Source organism: Lampris incognitus, chromosome 11 (genome assembly GCF_029633865.1).
Source record: "Lampris incognitus isolate fLamInc1 chromosome 11, fLamInc1.hap2, whole genome shotgun sequence".
NCBI lineage: Eukaryota > Metazoa > Chordata > Actinopteri > Lampriformes > Lampridae > Lampris > Lampris incognitus.
The window spans coordinates 14,909,119-14,928,017 of NC_079221.1; the positions used below are offsets into that span (position 1 = coordinate 14,909,119).

Genomic DNA, 18,899 nt, shown 5'->3' on the forward strand with positions numbered 1-18,899 from the left:
CATTTGAGTGGGCGTTTGCATACAATAACTCTTCCTGACCTACTGGCCTCTGTGGGGAAGCTGCTGAGTATTTCCATGTAGCCACCAGATAACACAAAAAAAGGTTTGCGAGTGAAATTCATTGTTGTCAGATGAAAGAAAAAAAAACAAACAACAAATGCATTCTTACCTGAGGAAATACCATTTACGAACAAAATAAACTCAACTTATGCAGTTTAGCAGCTAGATGTCTGATTAAAACTGGAACAACAAATATCTTCAGTTTAGCTTTCAAAGTTCTGCATGATGTGTGACACTAATACATACATGCAATGCTTAGTTGGATGATGTCCTTCCATCCATCCATCCATCCATTATCTGAACTGCTTATCCTGCTCTCAGGGATGCTGGAGCCTATTCCAGCAGTCATTGGGCGGCAGGCGGGGAGACACCCTGGACAGGCAGCCATCACAGGGCCGACACACACACACACACATTCATACCTAGGGACAATTTAGTATGGCTGATTCACCTGACTGACATGTCTTTGGACTGTGGGAGGAAACCCACACATACATGGGGAGAACATGCAAACCTCACACAAAGGACGACCCGGGATGACCCATCAAGGTCGGACTACCCCGGGGCTCGAACCCAGGACCTTCTTGCTGTGAGGCGACTGCGCTAACCACTGCGCCACCGTGCCACCAGTTGGATGATGTATTCATCCTAAACACATTTGGTTGTATAGCACACACATTCATTGATGCGAGCATATGCATTCCCACTAACTGTGCCACTTAAGCATGCATGTGCAAACACACACACACACAGAGACACACACACAGACACACACAGACACACACGTCGCAGAAATGGCCTTCTCTAGTGCTCCCTCGGTGGCTGTTGTGTTGACTGGCTCTCAGTGTGGAGAGCGGAGAGACAGTGTCAGTGAGCGAGGCTTGGTGAAAATTGAAGGCATTGAATTTTCATGATTCACAACCCCTCTCTAAGACCTCTCATTCTATTGATTTTTACAACTGCAGGGGTGAAGCTTGATAAAATGTTACTTTCATTTCATGGGTAGAAGTGGAAAAGGACACAAAGGGCTTCTCGTACAGGAAAGGAGGAGATGAGGGTTATTAAAGCTTCAGGCGGGGTGAGCACCGAGGGCTTTTCTGTCACACCGGCAGGAGCTCTATCCCTTACACCAGCCCACGGTGTGACCCTGCCTGGCAAAGAAAGCCTCAAATAAGACTTGAACCTGCAGCTTTTGGCTTCGTAACAACAGCCTTCCCAAGAGGCATCAGCCCTCATCGAGCAGAAATAGTCAACAGAATTCTGGCTCAGTCCTGATGGGAAAAGATCAAGAGGTTCTTTATGAAGGGAAAATCAGTACCACTGTCCACTGTACAGCATTTACTATGCCCATCCCAGGGTTTCTTGCTTGAGTTTAAAAATCATCTCTTAGGACTTTTCAAAGACATTTTCCATAAATTTATCTTGGATATCCATGACAAGCGTTGCTGACAGAAGGTCATATTATTCAGTATTAACCATCAGTGGAAGTCCACTAAATGTGTGGACTGTGTGACTTTCAGCTGCTCACTGAACAAACTTCACACACTGATGCCACATCTCAGCAGGTGAAAATACAGTTTTATAACCCAGCTTTACCTTTTTCCATGACCTATATAATTTTTCAAGGACATTTGATCAGTGTTATCATTTTCAACATGTTATCATGGCTGGAAAACTACACTGCAAAGGTTTTCCAGGACAAGCAGGAAACCTGCTATCCTAACCACTTGTTTCAAGATATATTCCAATATAGTCCTCCTATTTCGACTGTTAAGTTGATAGCTGAAAGTAGTTATGTCCTCTAATGCTAGTTTGCAAGTGATACATACCCATTTACTGTTTGAAGACACTTTATTCATCCTTGTATATATACATACAATGAAATTAATTTTCTGCATTTAACCCATCCTATGCTAGGAGCAGTGGGCAGCCGCAGTGCAGCGCCCGAGGACCAACTCCAGCTCTTTTCTCCTATTGCCTTCTTCAGGTTCGCAGGCAGGAGTATTAACCCTAACATGCATGTCTTTGATGGTGGAAGGAAACCGGAGCACCCGGTAGAAACCCACCCAGACACAGGATACTTAGTTCTTGAGAACGTGTGGCTTTCCTAGCACTGTTCATTTGCACATTACATTGCACTTGAGGCAACAAGCACAAGTGTGCCATTTGTTTTTGCATGATGTTTGACATTTACACACTGGGAAAGCAATTAGGACAGCATTAGGGTCATTAATACAGTGAACAGGCTGGATATGTCAGGTCTGATAGCTTCTGCACTCTGTATTCATGAGGAAATGAGAATGAGGGTAAATGCACTTTTACAAGCTAGATTGCTGTACAGTACAAAGAGCCTTTAAGTTAAAATTGTTTGAACGGCTAGTGTCTGGTGAGTATTTGCCCGGTAAAATGATAGGGTGCATAATGTTTTAAGGATTTTAACTAAGAATGAATGAAACTGGATGCCACTCTCTCATCCAAGCAGATTTGTCAGTAAAGCAAGCAACCTATGCAAACACCTCAGTGTCTTCTGATAGAAAAGAAAAGTAGGGGCTGGAGTCATCAGTGTAGCAATAGTAAGAAAAAGTGCTGAGATAATTGGGCCAAGTGGGGTGGTTTTGAGTGAAAAAAGGAATGGGCCAAGAACTGGTCTTTGAGGAATGCCAGATATAACCCTTCAACGGCCAAACATCGGAACCCCTCCATGACACTTGATATGACCTCCTTGTCAGGTGCAACTGGATCGCCTTTGTTTCCCTGCTCACAATGCCCGGGTTCATCAGTGTAGACGGTAAAATCTGGTGATTTCCAATGTCAAATGGGGTAGATAGGCCAAGAAGGATGTCAACTGATGACTTGGAAGCAGCTTTTGCTGAGTGGAGTGTTTCATTAACAGTGAGTAGAACAGTTTAGTGGCGTGATCACTTTTAAAACCACTGATTTGGCTCGAGTAAATCATTCTGGGAGAGAAAGGAGGAGAGCTAATTGCATGCCAGTCATTTGAGAGTTTTGAGTAGGAATGGGAGAAACTAGACCAGCTGATAGTGCTCATTCTCAGTGAATAGCTGCCTATTGTATTCACACTATCAGCGGACCGACACTACTGATAAACAATATTCACTCACAATGAACTCAGAAATCACTCTCAAAACTGGCAGTTTGTGCATGGTCACTGTGCTTGACCACAATTAGCTTTATTACCTGAGTTCCTAGAGAAGGGAACAGGTAAGGTCACAGGTGAAGGGGAATCAGTAAATGGCAGAGGGAAGATGGGAATGGTGTTAAATTTAGTTTCTTCCTTCTGATGTAAACAAGCTTTTAGAATTGATTGATTGAATTAGAGGGCAAAATGAAAAGGTCACATCCTTCATGGAGGGACGGTTAACATCTACACACAGTTCTGTAACCGTTTATTTAAATGGAGGGCACACTGGATTTAATTATTTGAGGTCTTTGATATGTGAAGAATATACCAACTTGTGGTAGAGACAGCACTGACTTAAAATCAGCTAATCAGCAAGCCATTACTACTGAATATTGATTAGCACAGAAATAGCAAGAGAACATGCAAATCAAACCAAAACAGAGCACTCATTCTCTATGGCAACTAGTTTTTATTCCCCTCAATAACTATAGATCTCAGTATAAAGACCGGGAACAAAGCGATGATACTGGCAGGATTTCTATAAATTGGCAACCATAGTGAGACTGAATTCTTTCTGTAAATTAGTTTCTTTGAAAGGTAATAAGAGTGAGGAGATGGGATCGATAATCCATCTAAAGGCCTTCGCCTTTAGTACACCAAGAATCAGAAATGGCCTGAATAAATATGACTATCAAAATTCCATGGTTGAGATAAATATGACTATCAGAGTTACAAAAGTGCCAAAGCGTGATGGCTTTGGAGACTAATTGCACACACAAAATGGAAAGTAATCTTAGTGGAGAAAAAAAAATTGTCCAACAGTGAACACAAATGATGTACTGCTTTGAGGTTGTTCTTATTTTCTCAAATGTTTTGTTGAGGCTTTCGTGATAAGTCTTGCCATTCAGTATTTTTAATATGCAATTGGTGTAAGTGGTGATTTGGTTGGTTGATGATGATTATTAATATATTCAAGATTTTTGTTGCTCAAAACAGAGAATACTTTGAACAAAAGATACAGTATTGAAATGGGAGCAGCAAGCGGAGGTTGTCTGCATGCTACACTGAATATATTGGCCGTAGCAGGGCTTTCCCTTGAAAACAGGCCCAGGAGTTTCCCTGACTCGCTCTCTCTCTCTCTCCTAAGTCTCCTCCTCCTCCTTCCAATCGATAGATTGTTCTTTCCACTCTCCTGCTTTCTCATTATCTGTCCACAGCGACTTATTTATGGGCAGTTTTGAAGCTGTCAAACCTTCCCTACTTATCAATCTTTGAGTGATTTTTCTCTATAAAGAAGTATGAGATTTTCCCATGTGGATGGATGGAGTGATGGATGGATGGATGCCGGGGCTCAGAGTGAGTACAAGCTAGTAGACTGATGGCAGGCTAATAGTCGCCTTGGTTTGAGTCTCATCAGCTGAAAGAAAAGTAGAGATTAGCAGTCCACTAGTCTCAAAGATCAGACCAAAATCCCAAATAAATGAAGATAAGCAGCAATGTAATAGTCACTGTAAGTCATTCAAAGTCGCTCATTGAGAAAGTGAGTACTAGAATACTGACAGTGAACTTAATTTTCATTAATCATTAGCTATAGCCGTTTGATAATCTGCCCTGTCAGAACAAGACTTTAGCAAGCCTAAATAAAATCAATCATCATAGACTGACTGCATTTTGAACGACCGAAAATTATTTGATCCAGAGAACAAAACAAGAACTAGAAAAAAGTCATTATTCTCCAACTTCCATGAAAAAAAGCTGATGAGTCGATCAATGTCTTAGACAGTTAGACAGACAGGTTTATAGATAGATGATAGATACATCTGCAGCACATCAATGACACCCAGCTCCTCACCACCCTGATTGCACAACACGCACACACACACACGCACACACACACACGTACCACAGAGGGGTTTAAACACAAACCCAAAAAGCATCAAACAGGCCTGGGAAGACAGAGATTTTAGATATTCAGGGAAATGAAATAAACACACACACACACACATACATATATATATGTATATATATATATATATATACAAACATACACATAACTATGAATATGTTGAATCAGTCCTTGTTTTCGTTTGCACTTGCAGTCTGATTTTGAAAGAACAACATGAACAAATGAATAATCTTGTTGTATCTTGTGACGGTAACACAAATCAAATGTTACTGTAACATGACAGAAAACTAGTAGATATGATGTGTTTAATGCATTTTAATACTTCCATTCTGTTATGTTCTGCTAACAGCACCTGCTTCATGGATGTGTACTGAGACACAGGGTGGATGAGACCTTCAGATAGAGAGATAGAGAGATGAAGTAAACAAACACACAAACAAATAGTGTCTCGTAAACCAATGAGTCAGAGAAAAAGCTGTTCCCTTCCCCAATACTGCAATGACTCCTAATAAACAGGGGAGTAAAAAAAAAATGATGGAGAGAAATTAAACGACTTAAAGCTATTGACCAACATGGGACAATGGGATATGGGATAATGCAATGTCATCTGCATATTTACTGCATATGACGTCACCTGAATGCATAAGTTCAACCACCACAAAAATGGTATTATTCATTAAACAGCAATACCTACTTAATATCCATTTGAGCCCATCAATCAATTTGTCCGTTCTGTTAACTTTTACACGGTACACAATGGCCTTTCACAGGTGCAACTCAGCCTTGTAGCTAAGTTTGCACCATGGATAAAGTTGGTACTGCATCTTTAATTTTCCTCCCTGAAGCCATAGTGACAAGACATTACTAAAACACACCTTCAGCGTTACATACTTTCAGATATGAATATATAGTGTAGTAACCATGAAGACCAAAAAGAAAGAAGAACCCACAGCCTCATCTGGGCTCTTTTTTGTGAGGTGATGTCAGAGCAGTGCCGCTGCACAGGTCATTGAGAAAAACACGTGTCCTGACCACGTCCCAGTGACCTGCATGAGTCTCAGTTTCCTGCATGAGTCTCAGTGTCCTGCATGAGTCTCAGTGACCTGCATGAGTCTCAGTTATCTGCATGAGTCTCAGTGACCTGCATGAGTCTCAGTGTCCTGCATGAGTCTCAGTGACCTGTATGAGTCACAGTGTCCTGCATGAGCCTCAGTGTCCTGCATGAGTCTCAGAGACCTGCATGAGTCTGTGATCTGCATGAGTCTCAGTGATCTGCATGAGTCTCAGTGAGCTGCATGAGTTTGTTACCTGCATGAGTCACAGTGTCCTGCATGAGTCTCAGTGTCCTGCAAGAGTCTCAGTGACCTGCATGAGTCTCAGTGATCTGCATGAGTGTCAGTGTCCTGCATGAGTGTCAGTGACCTGCATGAGTTAGTGTCCTGCATGAGTCTCAGTGACCTGCTTGAGTCTCAGTGTCCTGCATGAGCTTCAGTGACTTGCATGAGTCTCAGTGTCCTGCATGAGTCTCAGTGACCTGCATGAGTCTCAGTGACCTTTATGAGTCTCAGTGTCCTGCATGAGTCTCGATAACATGGCCAGTTGCTCACATGCTGACCAGAATATGAATGGTTGCAAAATATGGAGAGAGAAACTCATTAGAACTGGGTTGAAATTCAGCAATGATGAACCAGTGAGGGAACTTGTTTTTCAAGCAAACGTGTTGGGCAAGCTGAACTGAATGTGTGGCCATTTTTATCATGTAATACAACAGTGGTGTAGGTACTTTACCAAGGCATTAGCAAGGTGGCCGATAATAACGAGGGGTGAGAATCAGCTGAAGACCTGTGAGTCTATTCTTAGCTCCTCTTGGCCCAAACCACCGGTTCACCAGTCCGGCTCTGACGCCTCCCGCCGACCTTGTTGTTCATTAATGCATGGATCCGCTCGCCTGCAGCCCTATCCACCGCCACTATGTTAACAGGCCAGAGAGACACGTAGTTTGGAAATAATGAGGCTCCCTCTGCCAAACAAAGCCTGAATATGACAGTGCACCAGAAAGAAACCAGTTGAGTAATTAGAAAGCCCAAATGTGTGGGAATGTGCAGATGTCATGGCCAGAGGCTGTGGTGGTCTACATGCTGCTGTGTGGTGGTGTGCATGCATTTATGTATGTTGGTCATTATAGTTTACAGAGTTTATGTGGTCAAAGACAAAGTTGATAGCAACAAGGGCAGTTACTGATTTATTTTACTAATGTGGTGCAGTTTGGTTAACAGCCTAATGGTACTACTGTCAGCGACTTTTTAGAACATTAAAGTAGGTTAGCTGGGAAGGCTTATCTGCATAAAACAATGAAATTGGGACAGGCTTTTCATACGATGCAGGAGTGTAATCAACACCAATAACACACATTCACACATAGCCATCTGTTGGGCACCTACACACACCAACACCTACACCCACTCACCCACCCACCCACACACACACACACACACACTGTAAAACATGCAGAGTGTTGGTGCAGTACAAGTGTTAAGACTTTGAAAGACTCTAATTTTCACATCTTAACAAGCTGACAACAATATTTCTCATTACATTTCTTTGTCATGGTATCACATATCCTCCATTAGGTCTCGTAGAGTTCAGACATTTATTTTTTTTGCATCATAATTTTCCTAAATAATTTTCAGAGCAAGAGACAGGAATACAGATGATCCATGGACAAGATGAAGATGCAGATTTGCATATATACATATCTCGGTTTGGACCTTTAAAATATTCATCATGTCCTTTGCGGTCACACTTTAGAAAGATCTTTCATATTAAGTGGCGATGGGGTCTTTGACAAAGCTTTAAGAGGACAGTTGAAAGCACCCCAGCAGAAAATGTCACATCATTAAATGAGGACTGGGGATGAAAGCCAGGGAATAAAAGGCGTCCATGTCAGGGTCGGCGGGGTTTTTAGCTGCAGAGCCTGAAAAATGACCTAAGAGACAGCGATGATGAATACCAAAGTTGGTCGGGAAATATCATGCACCCAAAACACCGGGGACTCTTGGCTTCCACATCCTCGAAAGAATGCCTCCGTTTCACACCAGCAGCTCTCGTATAAGCCGCTGCTATCTCTTCCTGTCTGTTCACAGTCATCGTCTCCCGTTTTCTGTGCTGCTGCCATCTGAGGGAGCTACATCAACTACTGCCCAGCGTTCATTCAGTCCACTTCCACACGCTGAAGGCGACAGAGGTGGTCTGTGTTTATGAGGCCGATGTTACAGCCTTTACAACGTGAGGCCGCTTCAGTCCTTCTCGAGGTTTTCGTTTCTGAAAGGGCTGCTCAGCTGACGTGGTAGGTCAAATTGACAGTCATGGAAGGCAGCGCAAAGAGCAGCCACCAGATAAAGAATGCCTGCAGCAAGATGGCTCCAGGGAAGAGAAGAAATAGAATAAAACCAGTCGACTGCAAAATGTCCAGCCTGTACACCAGTGAGATGGTAGAGGACCGGGTTAGCAGGACCGAAAAACAAGACACGGCATCAGGAACAGAGTATCTTTTTTTTTTAAATATATATTTAAGTTTCAAATGACTAATGCAAAGAAATCCATGCTTTATCTCCTTTACTGAGGAGGTAACACAGAGGGCGGTCTGACAGGATGCAGAAGCGGGGCAGGCTAAGGTAACTGCTAGCCCATGCAGACCGGCAGGTTTCGATGACACTGAGGGCGGTCTGGCGGCGGCCTCGCCTGGCGTTGACTGTGGTGTTTTTGGTGTCGTTGTGTGGATTGCAGGGAGGTGTGTCGAGGGTGTCTGGCTGGGAGAGCTGGCATTGGGTCAGCTGGGGGAGCCTGGTCTGCTGTGTCCGTCCGGTGGGCCCAAGGACCATGGCCCCTGCCTGGAGCTGCGCCCAAGGAGAAAGCACCAAGGGTGGTCTGACAGGACATGGAAGTGGGGCAGGCTAAGCTAACTGCTAGCCCATGCAGACCGGCAGTTCCGACAGTCATCCTGGCTGGCATTCCTTCCCTTGGACTGTGTTTTTTTTTTTTTTTAGTTTGGATATATGTGTTAGTTTATACACACACACACACACACACATATATATATATACGTTTGTTGGTATGTGTGTTCTTGAAGTTCTTGTAGTCTTTGGATATGTGTTTTTATCCTTGTGTTGCACTGCTGTGGGCTGGGGGAAATGATATTTCGTTTCATTTCATGTATGGAAGTAGTACATGAAATGAAACCACAAATCAAGTGTTTTCCAGATCTTACATAAATTCATCGAGTTTTACTGTTCACATTAACAGGTTTGCAGTATAGCAGCTGTTTCTGTTTCTGCAGATTCGACAACGGCTGCCACAGGGACGACGCTCCTCTTATTTCAACTCACACATACACAAAAAAGCCAGATCCCAAGTAAGACCAGGAGGAGAAATTAGCCTGGAGTTTATAGGCCCAGATACAATAGGAGCAGATTGAAAAGGGGGAGAGATGATTGAACTCTCCTTTATTCTATGGCGAGTCCTTTGTGCAAAGCCCCGCACAGTCACTTTGATGCCATCTCTGTCACTTAGAGCCGCACGCTGTGCCAGGGGCCCTCACACAAAGGAATATGATGCACAACCAGAAGCCTCGAATGAGCTTTCCATCTCTTCTCTGAAAGACATTATTCCTTTTATCTAAAAAAATATGGAATGGTACTCATTATCAAAGTACATCATCATAATAAAACCTTTGGTGCTTGATTAATTATTGTGAGGGATAAAACTGACTGACAATTTTAATTCAGTTTAAAAAAAATAACCTGAGATAGATTTAGGAGAGAAAAAGCTACAGCTGGTTATTTTTTCTTCAGCCTCGCTCTTTATACTCCTTGCCACCTGCAAAACACCATGTTCCAACATAATGTTCAAGGTATTCTCTGAAAATGTAAGTGCATGGTAATCAAATACACCTAATGGGTAGGAGAGGTTGACCGTTGGCGCCGCACTCACAAAGGAAGAGACAGCGGTGATGGGAGGAGAGCCAGGATGCCATGCACTTAAAAGGCAGACAGAAAAGATGGGAAGAAGGAGGAGGAGGAGGATGAAGAGGAAGAGTTGTGATTTTGCAAGTTGCCATTAGCAGAATAATTCTCATGGAGAGAGGCCTGTGAGTGGGTGGATGGATGGCTTGGGTCTGATCAGAGACTCCATTGGCACAGAAATGAGCTACAAAGGGAACAGGAGAGCTAGGTGACTCAAGGAGCTGCACTGGAGGAGCACTAACTGTCAAACTGTGTGGGAGGAACCAGCCTTAAAAAATTAGACCCACTTTACTACTGCCTGCAAAACTTCAGAACCCTGTGGATCAGAATAGATGTCATTATTCCGATTCTGGTTCTGATTCCAATTGCCATAGAACATCATTACTGGTTAAAGATGAACTGTAAAGTTGTTGGCCTCTGGTGGCGCTTCTGAGCAAAATGTGTGCCCATGTCAAAGCAAATGCAGGAGGATGTAATCACACGCCACAAGTACGGTGGTGTAAAGCTAAGAGATGCTAGTAGCTAACAAAACTAAATGGCTAACCGGGGCTAGTGGTAATTTCAAAGCTGTTAGTGATCAAATAATTTTCTTTAAAGTTGCAGTCATCTAACAATATAAACAGAAAAATATATTAATGACACCCGCATTGTGTTATACGTTATGTTAAAATGTGAAATAACTGATCACAGACAGAGTTGAAGGAGACAGAATGTTGGCTTTTTAACATTACAGGCAACAGGAAGAACCAGTCTTTACATATCGGGAGTGCACTGGCTGTACCTGACACTTCATGCTGTCAATCAAACGAAGGGGCAGAAGCTTCCTGTCCAAGCAGCTATGCTGAAATCTTGATGTAAACACTGTAGCCCTCTAAACATTAAAAATGAAGATTTTCTGAATGTCTTTGAAGGTAATAACTTTTGTCAACACTGCCACCGGGGTCTAAACAACAGATTCTACATCTGCGTAGGTGAAATCATGACTGTAAACACACCCATGTTGGTTTACATAGAAAATTCGACAGTTCAGCTTCAAAGATGACCAACTTATAATTTATAATAGTTACATGAAAACTGCTGTCTGTTGCTTTGTATTAGCTACATTTTCAAGCATGAAACAGGAACTATATGAAACTGAAGTAGTAAAACAGGAATTGTACACACATGAAATTGTACAAATCATTCCCCTATATAGATTTAGAAAAAAAAAGTGTTTCACTGGAATACAGTATGGAGCGCCTATAAAGTGTATTAGATCACACTCCAGTTTCTTCATCCCCACAGAATCCATAGGATTCTAGCTCAATCTTCTTTGAATAAAATTCATTTCATGGCTTTACTACAGAGACGGTTAAATCTTCAGGAAGTCTATTACAATACCACTGGATGGTACAGCAAAAAAGCAGTGCTTCTCTGTCATGGCTCGGTAATGAAGGGAGATAGAATGGTAAATGGCATCAGTGGATCTGCATGTCGAGGTGAAAGGACCATGAGGACAGGAGGTGATCCTGATGGATACTCCCATCTAAGAGAGGAGCGCAACTTGGAGTGTTGTGTTGGCTGATTGATTTTCTGGCTAACGGGGAGCAAACAGAGCAGAAAGTGGTATCTGTCTCCGGGTGAGTTCTGATTGGCTCTATGGCTGTCTGGCCCACAGATGGCAAGTTCATCATATGGACAGGTAAGAAAAGCCCCGCAAGTAAACGGTCCATATGCAGGATAAACAGCAAGTATTTGGGGGACAATGCGGGACAAATTTTTATGCCCACTTTTCTATTGGTTTGCCAGTGCAAAATGGCATATAACTTGGATAGCACAAATGTCCTCAGACACATTTCTACCCTACCTGCATAATTTTGCCTGCTAGTTTCTGGCACTGACCTCATCAAGGTATTTATAATTTGCTATTCTTCATTGTTACTGCATGTTCATATTTTTTTGCTTGTATAGCAAAAGAGATATTGAGATATAAAGATATTGCTAGCTAGCTCAAATCAAGTTTAAATGGAGACATATGAGCAGAGAATGCCAATTCTCAGTGGAACAAGCAACCACGGATAATAGTCAAAATTGATTGGATGATGCTTAAAATGGTAATCTCAAACTTTTTTATATAAACAAATTTCAGTTTCATTACTATCTATCAGCGATTGTGTTAAAATAATAATGATTCAGCTCACTCTCTATTTATGAAAGCCTTCACTTCTAAAAGAATTTGCATTTTAAAAAAACGGTGTCAGTACAACACTTCCCATGAAAAACGCTGTGCATATGAAACATGATAGGAACTGGTGTGTTTCCATTCAAGTGGCTGTGATTGGCTCACCAGAGAGGATGTAGAACTTGCGCCAACCAGAGAGAAGCATCAATGATAGTTAACTAGCAAGATACCAATTTGCCTGATGAAGTTCTAGCACCAAAATGTCGCAAATGAATGTATAATTTCCGGTTAGACAGTGTGCGGCAGTTTGTTTGTCAAGTCAGGTCAAATTAATTTCATTTGTGTAGCACAATATCACAAATTACAAATTTGCCTCAGTGGGCTTTACAGCAATGCAAATCCTGTCCGTAGACCCTCGTATCAGATAAGGAATGACACCCTAAAAACCCTTTAACAGGAGAAAAATAGGGAGAAACCTCAGGGAGAGCAACAAAGGAGAGATCTCTCTCCCAAGATGGACAACGTGCAACAGATGATATGTTTACACAATTTACAGAATACAACATTGAAAGAGGATAACAGAATTATAATGGAATTATAAAATGTATGAAGAATATGATGAAGAGGATTGGTACACTCAAGCTTCTCCAACACGACAAGGTGGAGATCCAGGAGACGAACAGAATACAGCAGTAGTGATTGCTGTAGCAATCCTGAGAGACAGCAACATCAGGAAGAAAGAGCATGAGAAGGTAGAGAAATGTCAAGGGCTGAAGGAAGAACGAGATCGGATGTGGAAGGTGAAGTCCACAGTAACCCAGTGGTAATAGGAGCACGAGGGGCTGTGACACCCAAACTGGGGAGTGGCTCCAGCAGATTCCAGGAACAACATCTGAGGTCTCTGTCCAGAAGAGTGCAGTCCTAGGAACAGCTAAGATACTGCATAGAAACCTCAAACTCCCAGGCCTCTGGTAGAGGACCCAAGCTTGAGAAAGACACACCACCCGAAAAAGGGTGAAACGGAGATTTTTCATACATATATAATCTGTTTATAGAGATTACACTGCAATAAACAATTTTGAGATGCTTAGAAATTGTTCTCATATGTAAACGTATGTATTATCTAGCTGATAAAAACTGTAGTTTCATTTAAGTGATGAGCAAAGCTGACTGGGAGGGTCTACACTGTAAACTGATAACGATATAAATGTGTGAATTTGTGCTTAATTGGATTTCTAACCTTCAGTGAAAAGCAATTATCTCTTTGCAAAGGTGGCAAATATCTGGGACATTCAGTATGCTAATCATAAAATTGAGCTCTAGAATATGTCTAGAACCTCCCAACAGTATAGATGTTGAATTATGATATTAATATGGTGAATTTCTTTTGAAATACACAATAGCATAGATGGAAATGCCACTGAAATATTGGACCTCTTTGACTTCATGCACTAACATAGTATGTTTGATGTATTATATTAAGGATGCTGTGTGTTATATCTCAACTTTCCTGGAGCATAATATGACGTGTCAATGTTCTATGACCAGTAAATGAAAGTGACATGTCTGTAAACACGTCACTACTTCTCTATTTGAATTAATTGGACAGTATTCCCATTTCTGATCAATAGAGTTCACAGTTCAAGTATAATTACACACAGCACCTTAAAGCGTGTATAAGTTACCCTTCTGAAATATGATAAGCACTTCATACATGATAACTTTAGATTTTTTTATGTTTTTGGCTGGCAGCCCAAGTGGATTTTATGCAAGGATATGGTAATAAAATAATTGTGTGTGTGATAAGAGTTGAAAAGAAGAGAAAAGTTATTCTTACTGAAGTGTACAGATGGCCCTCTCCGTTCATTGCGATGTATAACCCTGTCTTCACCGACTGAATGGCGACGACTCTGAGGCCCACAGGAATAAGGTTGAACAGAGCTGGAAGATGACAACACACACACACACACACACACACACACACACACACACACACACACGTATACCCATCACAATAACAGATTGCATTACACAGAACCAGCCATTAAGTTCATATTCAATGCAATGGAAACAAACATTATGGTGCAATGCATCATCCAGATGCAAACTGCTTATCACCAATGCGTCACAAAGCAAAGATAACACGAGAGCTACCTGCTGTATGGGGCTAATCTCTGGAGATACATTTCTGCACTGTAGTGAATGTGACTAGCCTTGCGTAGCCTGGACCACCCTGAGTTGCCTGGGATGCGGTTGTAATTGAGGCCAAATATAACAGCCCGTCTGTTGTTGCTGACCTGTCGGACGCATTATATGAGGGCTATTGTTTGTACTGGTGAAAAATAACAGGACTTTCTTATTTTAAGTGTATGTGTGTGTGCATGGCTGACCTAATACATGATGTAATATACTCCACTGACCCCGCAGGTAATTAGTATTGACGAATTTGGAGCCTCAGTGAAGGATGAAAAAAAAAATTGTTTGGCCATTGAATTTTGCTGGCAAGTCGGCTAATTCTAATAAATGCAATGTTGGATTAGCTTAAAAATCAGTGGCGGCTGGTGCTAACAATTGTTGGGGGGGTGCAATTTACCTTGGCACAGCACACCTGACAGCTGCTTTAATGTCCACACATAGGCTACATTGTCCTTCTTCTGTCAGGTGTGCTGCGCCAAGGTAAATTGCACCCCCCCTCCAAAAAAAAATTGTTAGTGCCAGCCGTCACTGTTAAACATGCACTTCCAACTGGTTCCACGCAACAGTTTTAAGTGACTTCTAATTTCTTGAGCACATTTTAATAAATCAAGTTGATTAGAAGCTACTTAACAGTCTGGCAGAACCGCTCCACATAACACTTTTAAGGAAACCCCACATTTCCTTTTTATGAAATTCACTGGGAAATTTAACATCTCCATCTGGTTTAATGGATTAATTATCAGTGAAATACTCATTTGTTTAAATGACTACATAACTATTGCTGATGTGATGTTAACATCTCCTTCATGCAAATATCTAATACCTGTGAAGATGATATCTGTTGCCTATATTTTAATGTCCTGTGTGATCTGGGCCGACGTGACGTGTCTCTCGTCTCCTTGTAATGACAGGAGACAGTCACAAGCAGAGAATGTCAAGCTAGCATTAGCACCAAGCTCTGAAATCAAATTAACCAGCTCGCCTGAAGCACCGCAAGCATGGTGCCAGAATAAGCTAATAATACCCCTTTCTCCCCCATTAAGCATCATATTCTGTGGTCCACAGAGAAAAAGGACAGAGCTGCATAGAAAGCCTGCCCCACAGAATGATACCAATTTGGAAAGAAAAACAAAGTGTGTGTCTGTCCACCAATCCAATACTTGATTTTCACATCTTGGCAGGTCACAGCGAGCTTCATTGTGTACTCTGATGTAAGCGAGTCAGGACTGTTTTGTGTGCGCATATCTGCCTTATGTTGAATCCAGAAGGCCAAGACACCGTGTCAGCTTACTTACAGGAATTACTGCTGTCATCCTTGGTCCCATCAAGAGAGCCATCGGGGTTCATTTGCAAGTAGTATCCCTGCCTGCAATATAACCTGGTCACTATACCCTTGAGCTGGGGATCTGAAGAAGAGAGGGGGGGGAAGGAAAAAGGTTGGGGGGGGCACATTAGAGAATGATTCAAGCATGCAGTGACAGAAGTCATAACAAGAATCTTCAGAACTGAAATTTCCAGCCGAATCCATAAAAAGCAGCAGGAAAACAAATAAGCTTTCTCAATATAACAAATCACAAATCAAAACAAAATATAACAAAATAACAAAGTTATGTTTCAGTATGGTGTAGACATGGTAGCATGTTGTTTTGTGCGTGTCTCCATACAACACAGTGCTGTAGTGTTTTCACAGGAAAATCTCACGGCGAAAGCTCAGATCACATACGTCTGTCTGGCCCTGTGCAGAGACAGGCCATCCCATAATAGGCTACCCAACTGGTCAGCGGCTGCCCAGGTTCCCATATAGGACCCAACAGCACCCTCTCTGGGCCTGGGTGGGGGATGTGAGGACCACCGGGTCCTGGACTTTGTGACTGGCCTAAAAGGAAACCTGGCAGCGAATGAAACACGACCGCAGTAAAAATGCCAAGTCCTACTGAACCTCAGCCAGTCCTGCACAAATGTAATTGGTGGTTTTTTAATTTATCAAAAACATGAGGAAATGCAAATGCCAGAATGTGTAACAGTGTATCAAGTGAAAAAATAAAAGATTTACAAAGATACATCTCCAAAATGTATGGTATGCATTTGAATATATTTTAGAGATCTTTATACGAGGAAAAAATGTTGTGTTTAGAATTCATGATACTATTTCTATATTTGAGTGACTGTTTGCATGTATGTGTGCACATATGAATGAGTGTGTGTGTGTGTGGTCAACCATCTGGGTCATACAACATTAACAGTTACTTTACTGTAGAGACAGCCATCACCCCAGATATCATCCAAAGAAAACCCTGTGGAGGTGTGTAATCACATCCACCTCAGCTCACATTACCCTGGTGTGTGTGTGTGTGTGTGTGTGTGTGTGTGTGTGTGTGTGTGTGTGTGTGTGTGTGTGTGTCAGAGTTGAATTTAAGAGGTCTTGCTCTCAAAAAATGTTTGTTTATTGTGAAAAAAATTTACTATTAATCATAAAAAAGAAATGCTTCTGTCAGGTGATGGCATTAGGTATCCCCGAGACCTTTCACTACCGCTGCAAAAAAAAAAGAAAAAAAAAAGGTGAAAGACTTTGTGCTCGTGCTCAGTGAATCCCTCGGAAACACCGCTAATATTGTTTTGTTGCTTTGCCAGGATGATTTCAAGGTGGCGGAGACAGAGTCAGACTGTCGTCTGCGAGGCTGCTGCCGCTGAGGTGGAGGACAGGAAAGTGTTATTTGTACTAACAATGCTGTTTAGCCCAGTCAAACCTGTCAGTGTAGAGAGGGAGAGATTTCATTCTGTCGGAGACCTTTGGTCAGAGACGGCCAAGGTGGTCATTTTGACGGTTTTGAATTTTCAAAGTTTAATGACTGTGGGGAAAAAAGATACAGACCTGCCGCTCCCTGGATGCTCCTAAAATTGCATATATATACATTAAAATTAGTTTTAGATCAATTGCACAAAAAAAGTTATGATAAGATTACCTAAAACGACTATGAGCGGTGAAAATGATCTCGAAGTGATTACCTCAGAATGAAGTTTAGTCTGCTGTTAACTTCTGCTTGTTAACTGACTCGCTTGCTAGCTAACCATTATTACAGAAATGTCCGACAGTGGCTCTGCTTTGAAGCGGAATTCCTCCAGACCGAAAAAAATCCGCCAAACAGCAACTGGCTTTTGCCTCTGAACTTCCTGAAGACGAGATGAACACAATTGATAGTGACCACTCATACCCACGACCTAAAAGCCCACAGCTGGCTCCTTCACCTGCTCCTGACACACCATTAAAAGTCCAGAAATGAAGAAAACCAAAACCGAACCTACGCCGCTCAAGCTACAGGACAACATAGTGAGTATCTTAACTACAAAGATTAATGAGAGGTCAGACAATCTAGAAGAAATGGTGAAAAATAGTACTGTTAGCATCGACTCTGAAAAGATCGCTTGATTTTGCATTCAAAGAGGTTAATTAACTTAAAAGTGACATGAAACCAGTGAAACTAACTTGCACGGAGAACAACAATAAAGTAAAGGGACTGGAAGAAAAGCTGAAAGAGGCTGAGAGATACCATCATAGATGGAACCTACGCATCGCTGGAATTCCTGAACCGGCAGATGACAATATCAAGCAGTGGGTCATAGAAATCTGCGGCACTGTCATTCCCGAGTTCAGAGCAAAAGTATCAAACATACTGATATGTCTGCCTTTCTGGAGTCGGTTAGAGAAAGTGTGATGAAGACATAACCATGATTGAAATAAAGAAGGGTATCAATAAATTGAAGGGCAACAAATCACTTTGGAATGATGGGCTTACAGTGAATTTTATAACTTTTCCCAGGATGATCTAATAGAATTTCTTCCTTTTGTTTTTAGGGAAGCAATTGACTTAGGATCTCTTCCAACCTCAATGACACAAGGTTTGATCACAATAATATCGAAACCAGACAAGGATCCCTTGTTTTTAGATAACTGGAGGCCCATCACTTTGATTAACAATGATGGAAAATTAGTAGCATCAATATTTGCTGAGAGATTAAAAAACAAACTTGACTCTATTATAGACACATCTCAATCTGGCTTTATGAAGGGCAGACATATGGATATGTAATAATATTCAGCTGGTATTAGACTTAACTGACTACAGTGACTTTATAAAGGATGACTGTCTTATTTTATTTGTTGACTTTTACAAGGCCTTTGATTCCGTTCAGCATTAATTTATCTTTGAAACTCTTCGCTTCTTTGTTTTTGGTGATTATTTTCAAAGAGTAATTAATACCCTTTACAACAAAGGTAGTAGTTCAGTGAAATTACCTTATGGGACATCACAATGGTTAGATATTGGTAGGGGAATTTGTTAAGGTCGCTCAATTTCTCCCTTTTTATTCCTTCTAGTTACTCAATTCATGGCATTACATATAAACAAAGGTTTA

At 41.7% G+C, this 18,899-nt stretch overlaps 1 protein-coding gene across 3 annotated transcripts in view; it reads right to left on the bottom strand.

The window, feature by feature from the left end:
• Positions 1–18,899, bottom strand: part of fgf14 (fibroblast growth factor 14) — a 186,966-nt gene that overhangs the window by 26,885 nt on the left and 141,182 nt on the right. For 2 of the 3 annotated variants that reach the window (XM_056289316.1, XM_056289317.1), the window contains exons 2-3: positions 15,782–15,892; positions 14,128–14,231 (exon numbers count right to left, since the gene is read on the bottom strand). In XM_056289316.1, coding sequence (XP_056145291.1) covers positions 14,128–14,231; positions 15,782–15,892 — 215 coding nt within the window. The remainder of the gene's footprint in view (positions 1–14,127; positions 14,232–15,781; positions 15,893–18,899) is intronic. The other variant, XM_056289319.1, reaches the window with a different exon arrangement.